At 41.4% G+C, this 12,202-nt stretch overlaps 1 protein-coding gene across 4 annotated transcripts in view; it reads left to right on the forward strand.

The window, feature by feature from the left end:
* The first annotated feature begins 135 nt into the window (after positions 1–135).
* The window catches only part of LOC110975581 (uncharacterized), a 36,703-nt gene continuing 24,636 nt past the window's right edge, over positions 136–12,202 (forward strand). Inside the window, exons 1-3 of one of the 4 annotated variants that reach the window (XM_022228168.2) lie at positions 136–306; positions 2,494–2,577; positions 3,291–3,363. In XM_022228168.2, coding sequence (XP_022083860.2) covers positions 262–306; positions 2,494–2,577; positions 3,291–3,363 — 202 coding nt within the window. In that variant the 5' untranslated portion in view covers positions 136–261. Of the gene's footprint in view, positions 307–2,493; positions 2,578–3,288; positions 3,364–12,129; positions 12,189–12,202 lie in introns of those variants that run through there. The other 3 variants (XM_022228181.2, XM_087140166.1, XM_022228187.2) reach the window with 3 other exon arrangements.

Below are 12,202 nucleotides of genomic sequence, written 5' to 3' on the forward strand. Positions count from 1 at the left end.
CACAGCGCCCTCTTGTGATCGTTATTAGTGACTAAAATGTCATTGGTATCCTGGAAGAAAGGTTCTTTTATTCCGTGTTTGATTTTGTAGGAACCAGTTTGTTCTTATCGACCGGCATGCATTGTACTTACGTACGTGTGGACGTCCGTTTACGTACAACGCGTATACCGGTCAGTTTATTATTTCGGGAATGGCGTTACTGCGATGTGACCGTGAAATATTTTGTCTTCTAAAATGAGCTAAAGATTATTTTTCTTGAAAATGGCCGGTATCTTCGCTCGGTACAACGAGCCAAGAGATTTCCAGGTAAGGTTTCAACCACCTTATTCGACTGGAAGGTGCATTTTTATGGCTACATGTATGCTATGCTTACCACCAGTATAAGCGCTTTACAGTCACTTCGCCCCACGGCCCCATATTTCCTCGTTGCCCCTAACCACTTCGCCCCATCCCCACATCGCTCTATCTCCACTTCGCCCCATCCCCCTTCTCCCCATTTCCACTTTGCCCCCTGTACATGCCGCTCTCGAATGTGTTAGTGTTACAAGCCTCTTCAAAAAATGGTCTAATGGTTGAGACTCAGAGGAGTTTACGACAGGCCTACATCATGTATGCATGAATTGAATTTAACTCTACGGCCTTCACTAAATTACATGTAATGTTGACTGTGTTGTCCGTGCTTGGTGAATCAATAGGCCTATGTATCATGATTCATTTTTTTAAATGGTTGAACTAGCATAGGGTTGATTTCTCATCCTCTGAGTTTATTTCAAGCAATACACAATTCTGTACACATCGTTCTGGTAATTCTCAATGTATCCAGACTGTTGTGCCCCGGCGATCAGATAAAACCTTGACACACCACGGCAGGAAATTTTGTGGAAACATGCTCGCTTTAAGTACAAACAAAACAACCTAAAAACAAAGATACCTGTACACACATAAACAAGATACTAAACTTGAAAAAATCTTGCAACATCAATTTTTTTTCGATGTGTGAGGTCATGTACATGTATGTTCACTGCAGCATGAAGAGACTGGCTGCCACACTCCATCACGCATTCTCTTGCATGGGTGCAGCGCACCAGGAACCAGCACTTTGTGCACATGTTTTTACCACAGCGACAGTGAAACACGAAGAGAACTTGTGAAATTAGCAGAGGTTGCTTTTCAAATTTTGCAAACACAGACGTTATAGTGAGAAAAATCTCTTTCTGATACATTTGTGGAGCAGAAAAGACAACAAGATTTATTTATTTGACTTTCTTATATTTATTGAAATTGTTTTTTCTAATTTGCCAATAAAAATGTTTGGGTATCGTCGAAAAATTTGGGTCGGTGGGGAAATCGGTTGCATTGTTTTGGCCTTTGCAAGTTGGATTCTCTGACCGTTATTTGGGTACTCAAACGATGTTTTTATTTGTTGCATCTAGGCCTATGCCTCTGTTACCAAAGAACAGAGTGAACAATAATTGATGGGGTGAAGTGGCATTGGGCGAAGTGGAAATGGAGCGAAGTGACTAACAGCCGTCGTGATCTGAAAAATCTGGAAAATACCAACTTGAAAAATCAAATATCGAAGGTCTTGCTGGCCCAAAAATATAACTTTGAGGGATGATGAGCAAGGAATTAATTTTAAGCAGCTTTATAGCATAGTTAGGGAAGCCAATAAAACAACAGGCCTTTGGCTTAACTTTGCCTCTAGAGGTTCAGAGGCTCCCTAGCCTTCCAAACTGTTAAGTAATTTACTGGGACAAACGGCAGGACAACATCAGCTTTTGATAACTAAAGGCACCTTTCCATATGTACGTATTGGGGTGTGTCGTGTACACGATGCGTTCATGCGTTTCACTTTCACGGACATAGATATTAGATTCTACTGAAGTAACACGTGTGTGTTGCGCTCGCCCGTCAAAATTGCCCCGGGAATGCAAGTGTTGACATGCCTTTACTCTGAAGTCCTTAGATGCTGGAAAAGCTGTAGCTCAAATCGACATAAATAGACATAAACAAAAGTGTGCAAGCATTGGAGATGTATCTATGGATAGATTGGGCAAAACCCACATCGGAGCGAAAAACGTGCATTTATTTATCCTCTATGTTATAAAGCCAGAGATACATGTAAGTAAGCCTACAATGATGCTTCATCATTATTTCATCAAATGTCATTCATTGTGGCTTTTTTTACAACCCATAGCGTATTGCGCCATGTAAAGTGCGAGTGCCAAAATGAGTCAGGCAGCCCTTGTGCTTGTACATGCACGCGTAGATACATGTAGAACCTAGCTCAGACAGAAAAGGAATGAACATAAAGTAGTCTTGAGTGACCCTATGGCTTTTTACATTACAAAAACAGTCAATAGACAAATGATATTTATTGATGTGCGACAGTTTTGTCGTAGGTTTACATGATTTGACAAAACTTGCTTTTTCATTGAAAGACCACAGTTAGCAGGCATGAAATTTTTGACTTTTTGCTTTGATTGCTTTTAGGGCCAAGATCTGGACAGCTATGAAGATGGACATGATGGTGAAGATGACATCACGAGAGCCTCCGTCGACGTCCACATTCCAGAGGTATGTTGCGACTCGAAATCAGACTGGAGGTCTTGTGGGGTCTTGCTATGATCTTAACAGGTCTGGACCGCAATACCGCTCCCCGGCCCACCCACTGAAGATGTGGGGATGGTCACTCTAATGACATCCCACTCCGGGGGAAGCCTTCCCCTGTAGTGTACAGGTGGCAAAGGTATGACAGTTCCCATGTTGAAGATTGCAACATGTGACAAAGTCCTGATGTAAGACCTTGAGCTGGGGATGATGGGAATGGTGAGAATTTAATGGTGCACCACTGCTGAGCCATTGCAACATGAAGATGTTTCCAGGACCTCCAACCCTTGTACTGAAACCAATGGCATCTTTCTTGTGTTTATCTTTATGCTGTTTAAGAGAGCCCAGTACTTTTTGGCCCGTTCCTTCTCTTTCCTGTAAGATTTGCTAATTTGTTTTTTTCAGAAGGACCTGAGAAGGTAAAGGTTAATTTATTAATGTACATGTATTTAGAACATGTTGGGAAATATTTAAATTGGGAGACTGCTGAAAAAAAAGTAGAGGGCAGCTTCTACAAAAAATTCCAATAGGGTAGAAACACCTGTGAACAGATGAAACGATAATTTTAAATTCTAATGTGCAGATGTGCAATTTGGTCCATGGCCCAAACAAAGAAAGAAAAAGAAGCGTGTCCGGTTCCATGCCTCTCACACTCCTGTTTTCTTGTGTGCATGCAACAGGACAATGTTGGGTACCGCCTCCTCCGAAAGCAAGGCTGGAAGCTAGGTCAGGGGTTGGGCCGCACGCAGCAAGGTACTGGTCTGCATTCTCTCTGTCTCATTTGCTACTTGTTTCATGTTTCATTGTCAATTTTTTTTTTTTAATTTGTCGCGAGACTGTTTTTGTGTGCGTGGTTTGAATATTCCCCCCCCTCCCCCACTGGTATGCATCTCAAGACAGATTTCTGTGTTTGTTGCCCAGGGCTCTGGTGAGTGTTAAGCGAGAATGTGTATATTTTATATTTTGGCTGGTTTGGAGATGTGTTTTTTCGAGCACCTTCACTCGGTCACCCCCTTGAAATGAATATTTTTTTTTCTACTGGGTTTTTGTGTTGTACTAATGTATGTAGTATTTTTGGTTCCTGGTATGGGTTAATGAACTTTGTAGGTGATGAAACATCTAGAACATGTAGAAAGTCTTGGCATTGCAAGATTGAAAGCTGTTTTAGTGCATGCTTGAATACATGCTTGAGTACAATTTGTATTCAGTTTGTGAATATTATTTAGTCAGCCGTTCAAGGAAGTATATATACATGTAAATTATAAAAGGAGATATCATAGACAGTGAGATATACACCTGTTTAAATGTATGTCATAGACAGTGAGATATCATTCACCTGTTTAAATGTATTGTTATATCTTAGACATTTGAAATCCTATTTTTAAGATGTACATGGATCTTTAACACCCGAGATTTACATGCATGTACAGTATGGTAATGCAACTTGAAACGAGTTTCACTGTCACAAACATCTTAAAATAGTTTCCACTTGGTCAATATTTGTGACGCATTTCCCCTCCAGGCCAAACCACTCTCATGTTACCCGCACTGAAGAGCCACAATAATGGGCAGGTTTTGGGTTAATGGAATCCACCATTATCTTGTCTGCTGCCCGGGAGTGTGAAATTTCCCTGAAGTGTGCTGCACGGTTCATACGTGGTTCGGATGTATTCGGAATGAAATGTTGGCCAAATGCAGCTCTTGGAAAATCTGGGCCATCCCACATGCAGACGTTCGTTGAGTCACTCATTAATTTATGGGAGAATGCAGAAGATCTTTAGAAATTACCTTCAACTGTATGCATACATGTACATGTACACAGTTGTACATTGTACGTGATGTTCTCAGATATAGATTATGTGTAGGCAGAAAGTGTGTTCTGTACACATACACTGCACATACATGCAGTACGAACCTGCTGAATGCGAAGTTCAGAATTGATGCTGTGTGTCGCATTCCATGGCACAAATTTTCGGGCACAGATGTTTAAGCATCTACATGCACATTGTGCATAAATTTACTGTTGGTATGTGCAAGCACATTACACATGTACATTGTACATTAACATGTACATGTAATTCAAAGATTTCGGTGTTGAATCAGTTCTGATCCTTTCTGCATCCACAAGAAAACTTGACACATTGTGAACATTGGTTGGCCGAGCAAGGACCTATTCAGTACATGTCCTGTTAAGTTGGAAACCAATTCTTCTGAACATTTTAGTTTGCTTCCATTGGAATGCAATACCAGGAAGTGTGTGTGTTTATAAGGATTCAGGACAGCAGGGCTTTTGTGCCATTTTTTTGTTTACTTGTTTACCAAGGATGTGTTCCCAGTTTACTGCATAGTGAACTTTTTGTCGGCGTGAGGAAGCTTTCTGGCAAAGAGAGTTTTCCTCAAGGAGGTATAGGGTTGATCATCCTCTAGCTTAATCCAAAGAGATCCCTTGTAATTTGAACCACTTTTGACATGACTGAAGGCTGCAGATAAGGAAGCAATAAATATAAAGCACATGTACCCTGTACACACAGGCTAATGTACGCATCTGGACAGGTACATGCACTGTACCATACCTGCACAGATGCCTTTTCATCTCTTCGGCTTCCCTGAAGACCCGTTCAAAAAATGACACAAGCTCAGAACAAGGCAGTTAAACTGTCCAAGTTGCTGTCATTCAATGTCAGTGCAATATATGCACTGTCTGTATTAACTTACTGGTACGTACATGTACATTGCACACCATGACAGGTACGTGCAGATACATAAGTGGTGTAATTACAAGAATTGTGCTGTCTGTAATTGGTCTGTGACTCAAGGTAATGCACGTGCCCGTTTGATAAAATATGCAGTACTTACATGTATTTGCATGTGCGTAGCAACACAGGTACTGGTGCAGTGTACATGTGGACACTGGAACATGTACGCGTACATACATGTACATGTACACCACATGTACATGCACTGTAAAAAGATCAGTTTTGTGGAATCTCGTTAGATGTACATGTGACTGTCGCACTTTCGCTTTTTGTAATGTGTTTGTAGTGAGTTGGAGCCGGTTTAAGTGGCATGGTGAATAAATGACCAGTTGAAATTTGTACTTGCGATTCTCACACCATTATTGCATGCCTGCTGTGTATCTTTTTGCATTTCCTGTGCTGCAGCTATAATGCACATTTGTTTACTGTACATGAATTCTGCCCCACCCACCTATTTGGAGCCTGCACACGTGTACATGTGTGTTGGTCACATTGCTTCTTTACACATGTTTGAAAATGCATCCATACAATGTCAGCCTCGCATCAAATCAGATCAATTCAATTTGATAATTGAATGAAAACTTGCCGTCCTCATAGCGGCACTGGAGAGAGTGTGACTTGCTTTTAGTTGGGCATGGGAAATTGGCAGAAAAGAAGTAAGTTAATTTAGTCTGTCAACATGCGAGCGCTGGTACAGCAGCAAGGCTAGATTTGGAAATGGGTCGCGTGTCCTCCCCAGTGCCTTATTGATCCCAGAGTGATTTCTTAATTTGTTTGATCGGGGGAACAAAAGGGCCAGAAAGGATTCCGGGTAAATTTACAAACGTGCACAACTTTCAATTAAGATAATGGATTTAATTTTGCAGAACTGTCAAATGAATTTTTGGCGGGGGATGTCAAAACTGACAAATTGTGAAGAAACATGGGGAGGGGAGGGGTGCTGATACCTGTCAAAAGACATCTTTGCCTCGTAGTCGTCCCACTCTCTTCTCCTCTCAAGTTGATCGCTGGTATGTTCACCCCTGTGCTTCCCAAATTTGGCCGTCCAACTTTCCTCCAAACTGACATACTTGCCTTGCCTTGACCTCGCTGTCCCTAGACCCAGGCTTAATTAGATTTACGAGCCTACAGTCTTGTTATCATGCTGACGCTGTCCTCTGACAAAAGAAGAAAGGCCAGGACTGTGGAGGATGCTACATGTATGTACATGTCTCTCCAGCCATGTGACATTTCCAACAAGTCCGCACGGCACTGCGTTCTAATTCGAACAATTCCTTGTGAATAGGTTAGGGAGGCGTATCTAGGGACTTGTAAGGGTTGTTGGCTGTTAACAATCGTGACAAAAAACATGTAGACACCTACACTCTCAAGTCAAACAATAATTTTTTAGATTGATTCAGCCTTGTGGAATTCACTAGGTTGTGCAGGGATTGAGCATTTCCCAGACTACTCACACTCAAGAACTTGGAAAGCAAAACAAGAGATATAGAAATAAACCCCTCTGGCCCCAATTTCTGTCTGTTTTATTTAAAAAAAAAAAATGTCATCAAATAATAAAGAGCCAGACTTTTTGTTTGGAGATTTATGTCACAGTTTGGCCGTTGGGAAACCTCCATCCACATCCTCGATCATGTTCTTAAATACATACATGCACAGTATGTGCCGATCCCTCCCCCCTCCAAAAAAAGACATTGAAGAGTAAGATACTGTGATAGATAATCCCTTCCAATCGTGCACGTGTGTTGCACCAGCTCGTCATGCTCATTTGTATTCATATTTATGCTCATACCAGATAACATTCGTCCCATTCGCATAATTTTCAGCCCTCCAGGGAACCATGTGTGCCGTATGGCATTTAGCTTTAATAACCTGGTACAGTGTATCCCCTATTCCCATCCAGTGGAACTGTGATCATTGCCTTTGTGAAGCTCGACATGAATGTGATAACTGGAGACTGTCGCGAGTCAGTCCTAATCGGAAAGTTTCATTAGGCCTGCCCTTTAAAAGGTTGTGACACGAAGGGAAAAAAAACCCTTGCAGACCTAGATTTGCTGCACATGTATATGTACCCGCTGTGGCATCTCCCAAAAAGTATTTGGATTGGCTTGAAATTTTTAATTTTAAATTTTTACTATTGTTTAATTTTTACTTTTGATCTGTATCAAGCATGTAATATACATACATGTACCTGTACATGTACGTTCTGTAGACCATGTACATTTCCTTTAAATTCTTGCTCTCGTTTCATTTCCAAAGCCTGCATTCAAGAACTGTTGAATCCACCAGAATGTATTGTTGTAGGCCGGCTGGATTAATTGGCCCCTTCCCCCCACCCTACAGTGATGGTGTCAAAGTTCAAACTTTTCTGGTGCTGCAAATTTCATTGTGAACTTGAGAGTTACATGTACATGTGTGTTCATACATGGAAACAAGATTCTCTTGAAAAACTTGCAACCATGCCTCAAGGTGTTTGGACTGTTTTGATCTGCATTGTTGCAGAACAAACGCAAGAAGTGATTCCAAGCTGAGATTGGTAAAATCTTCCACCAGGCAGCACCTTCTGTTGGGATTTTGTTGGGGTTACAGGGAATGCTCGACGTAGAAATGATTAAAAAAAATGTTTTTAGTGCTTTGGAAAGACATAAATATGCAGAAAGTAAAGATGTACATTAAATATTGAGGGGGTCCTACTTGTACTACAGGTACCTTATTGCCACACAAGGCCTTTAAAGGTTTAGGAACATCAAGCGTTACTTCAAGGCAAAATGTAATTTCAATCTTCATTAGCAATGAATTAAATATAAGGTAATCAGATAAGCAACTTCCCTCTTACCAGGAAATGAGTTTTTCATTTCCAGGCTTGGGAATTGCTCTTGGTTAATTTCGAAACCAGCAGGGGAGAAGGAAGCAGTGAAGTGCAAATGCACTCAAAGGGACCTGTCTTATTATCCTGGACAGGTTACATACGTGTGCATGCAAAGGCCTTTGAAAATTACATTAGCATAATGCTCAAACTTGGGGGCCAAGCACTGTTTGCATGTTATCATTAGGGTTAATAATATCGGGCGTGCATGAGCATAACAAATTGATGGCAATGTTTACTTCAGGGATGGCTCAGCATATTGCCCTTGTGCAACCTTGAAGGAGGATTCTTCAGAGATGTCATGCTCTGTAGCATTTTATCAGTCGAATGCAGTCCATGGGCTTGGCAAAGTGCATGCCATTGACGACAAAACAATAGTGTAGTTTGAAACCATTGTTCAAGAATGTTATTCCCCGTAAAAATTGTCTGCGGATTATTATCTATTGAAGTGGATCCAGGCTGCTTATCGGCTGGAAACTATTTGCGGGCTGTTTCGAAAGTCGTAGGTCATCAAGGGAAGTAGAGTAGAAAAATTTGTCTGTGTTGTTACTCTTGGAGATTTGAGCTCCATGAAATCGTCGCATTCCTCAGTTATTTTCCCACTAACACTCAAGCCCAATTGTCAAAGTCTTGACGAGTCTTTGCAGTATCCCTGTCACACGTGACATATGATTTTGTAAGTTCAGAGCACATTTTGTAATTTCTAAGAGTGATGAATGAATGCAGATTACCTACCAAACAAACGGTAATAGTTTGAAATTAATTCCGGTGATATTTCCATGTCAAATGACAAAGGTCAGATGTAACAGGGACACAAAAAAGCCACACTTTTGGACCCCTAATTTCTGGAATTACCCATATACATGCACATGTGGTTTTTCAATTGTTACGAGAATAATTTATTGCCTAATAATTCTGGTAAGTAGTTTAGAGCACTGTGTGATATAGTGACGGTATGCTTTGCTAGCACACTCCCACTTAACCCTGTGTTTTAAGCGTGTGATCAGCATTGGGGCAGAGTACTTGTGTGGCTGGAGTGTGAATATATGAATGTAAATTTATGTGCGCACACTGTATGGGCTGTTCACTGACCTAGTCTTGGAGTGTGCCATGTGTCATGTCCTACACGAAGGCTTACATGTATCTGCCAGACACTTAACAGTACAGTGTCAGATCAATATTCCATTATGTGTAAGCTGCTCTGGACAGGCTAATGCCTTACACTATGGTACTTTACAGTGTATATCAGTTAATGCCTGTAATTATAATGGATAGTGCATGTACATGAACAATTCAGTTCACTTTCTGCTTGTATGGTACATACATTGTACGTGTATGCGTTGTAGCAGTACGAGCATGGTGAATATGTGGCTTCCATTTTTGCCTCAGGGGATCTATACAAATTTACAGTGCACATGCAGGTCACACACATGTACATGTACCTGGCAAAGGCTCAGACACGAACCACTGTGGCGCCGTACCCGGCAGTGCATGAGAAAACACAGAGAATAGGAACGATATCCAATATCTGCAAACAATGCCGACATGTTCCATCCTCCCCCCCCTCCCCCGATCATTGCTTCCTTTTTTTTCCATACATGAGACGCCACACGTGTCCGCACTTGAGCCCAGTCCCGAGTCTGCGTGCAAACTCTAAAGCACGCAGGCCGGCAGGAAATCTGCTGGATTTTTCTCCTCATTAATAATTAATCCGAAAGCTGGCCAGGTAACGCCTTGCTTTGTGCATTGACTGAATGCCGGGCATTGTGCTCGCTGTCAGGGAACATCGTGTACTCAGCAATTTATCACTGACACGAGCTGGAGTATGTCACCCCCTTTGTGAAGAATTGATAACAAAATCTACTGTACATGTACGTCTACATGCATGAGATGTATTGCTCAGAATTTATGTAGGTACACGTATGCGCATTCCAAACGACAAATGGTTGAATGGTGTGTTGTTTACAAAGTTCCCCCAAAATCGGAACCTCTGTCACTGACTGGTCATTTCCAAAGTACATGTAACTACAGCGGCATTCTTTCCAGTGTATTAAACACACTCATTCATGGGTGTCCTGCATGTGGGTCAGTGTGAGCAGAGACTGTACATTCCAAACAGCATGCTCATTAGTTTCAATGCAAGGAGATGAATGTTAATTGATGTACACATGTATATGTACTGGTACACAGACCTGTAAACAATGAAAATGGATTCATTGCCAAAAACAAACAGGGACTACAGTGTGACACCTGCATCTCTCTGCATTGCAAAAGGACTGATGAAATGTACATTTGTTTGGAATGAAATGCTCATATACATGTACATGTACAGGGCTGTACATGTACATGCATGTACATGTATATGTGTGCACGTACTGTACATTGAACATATGCATGGATACATGTACAGTGTACATGTACGTGGCAATGCATTGCTCTCCGATGGTTTTTGTAAAATGACTGCATTACCCAATTACAATTGTTCATGTATAGGAATGCATGTCCCAGCACCATGCACGATACATGTACTGCGTACAACTGCACATTATTAGCACTGACAGGTTTTTGTGTCGTATTGTACATGTAGGATGATTTCCAGTGGTTTCCCCTGCCCATGCATGTACATTAATGTGTGCGTGTATGCTTGTGTCCTGATTGCCCGACTTACCAGTGTGCGCCTTGATTGGTAAACATTGCATGTCTCTGCATGTATTTCAGTTTTGGTTGGTGGAAGTGAGGTTGGTAGGAATTATAATTTCTGGCCTAGAAGCTCGGAGAAAAATATAGAAATAACCTTATATAAAGGTACACATGGACAGTATGCACATGTACAATGTGGGTCTAGCCCAACCCTGACGCCAGTTTATGTGTACATGTACGTGTACTGCTGACCGTGCATGCATAATGTGGGAAGTAAATTCAAATGGTTATTTTCTCATATATCTGTGTGCTGTTATTGGCTGACCACTGGCACGTCTAGTTTGAAGGCTAATGCTGACTTGTTCAAAGTGAATTGTCAGCGAATGGAATGGATGTAAACGTGTGGGTTGAAGAAATAGGAAGTGGCAGCTCCTAGCTGTTTACTCTCATTAATCATCCCGGTCAGTTTACCAAGACACTTAGGACAACCACGCCAATCTTCCGCAAAGTGCCTGAAAAAAAAAAATAACAGAAAAGAGAAAGCCTGGTTTTGGCTGTCGTTATGCACGAATTGATACCAGTGCACAGCGAGTATGTGTACTGGTTGGAATGACATTTAATATTTATATCTGCAGTCATTACTGCCTGCAATTACATGTAGCAACGCGCACAGTGTATGACTTTTGGATCCTGCATGCTGTATAGAAAATGGATCGCATTCATGGACAAACTGTAAAATTGTCTGAAAACTGTACTGGTACATGTACAATGTTCATGTACATGTCAACCGAAGTGTCTTTCGTCCAAAATTTGACGTACATGTACATGTTTATACGCGGTACGCTGCAGTTGTAAATAGGCGTATGTAGTACAAGTGAGCCTTAGAAGGTTGCACTGCGTAAAGGTGACTCAGCTCTCACTGAAGCTACTGGTATATTCGTTAATTTTTAACCTACATTGATTCTTAACCTATGTATGTGTAGCCAGATTCCCAGCTCTTGCTTTACATTGTTACCGGTACCATTTTAAGTAGTACCAGTGGAAACCATGTTGTATGGGCTCTGCTTGTACGTGTATGCAGTGACCAGTACACTTGCTGATGTGAGGTATGGGAGTTGACTATCAGAAGGACAATGTACAGTGTAAAAGGACCGAGTACACTCAACAGACCTAACAAGTGTATCATTACCACCCACCTAAAAAAAAAAAAACATTTAAACCCCAGTTGTGTGTTTCTTTCATTTTATTTTTCCGTTGCAGCTAGCTGTACGTGCCTCGATTCCCTCCCAGCCCTGAGGGCTAGGTCCGTAGGCCTAAAGGTTACACCAATATA

The sequence above is a fragment of the Acanthaster planci genome, linkage group LG08 (assembly GCF_054643075.1).
Source record: "Acanthaster planci isolate LZ-2023a linkage group LG08, COTS_SCS, whole genome shotgun sequence".
NCBI classification, from domain to species: Eukaryota; Metazoa; Echinodermata; class Asteroidea; order Valvatida; family Acanthasteridae; genus Acanthaster; species Acanthaster planci.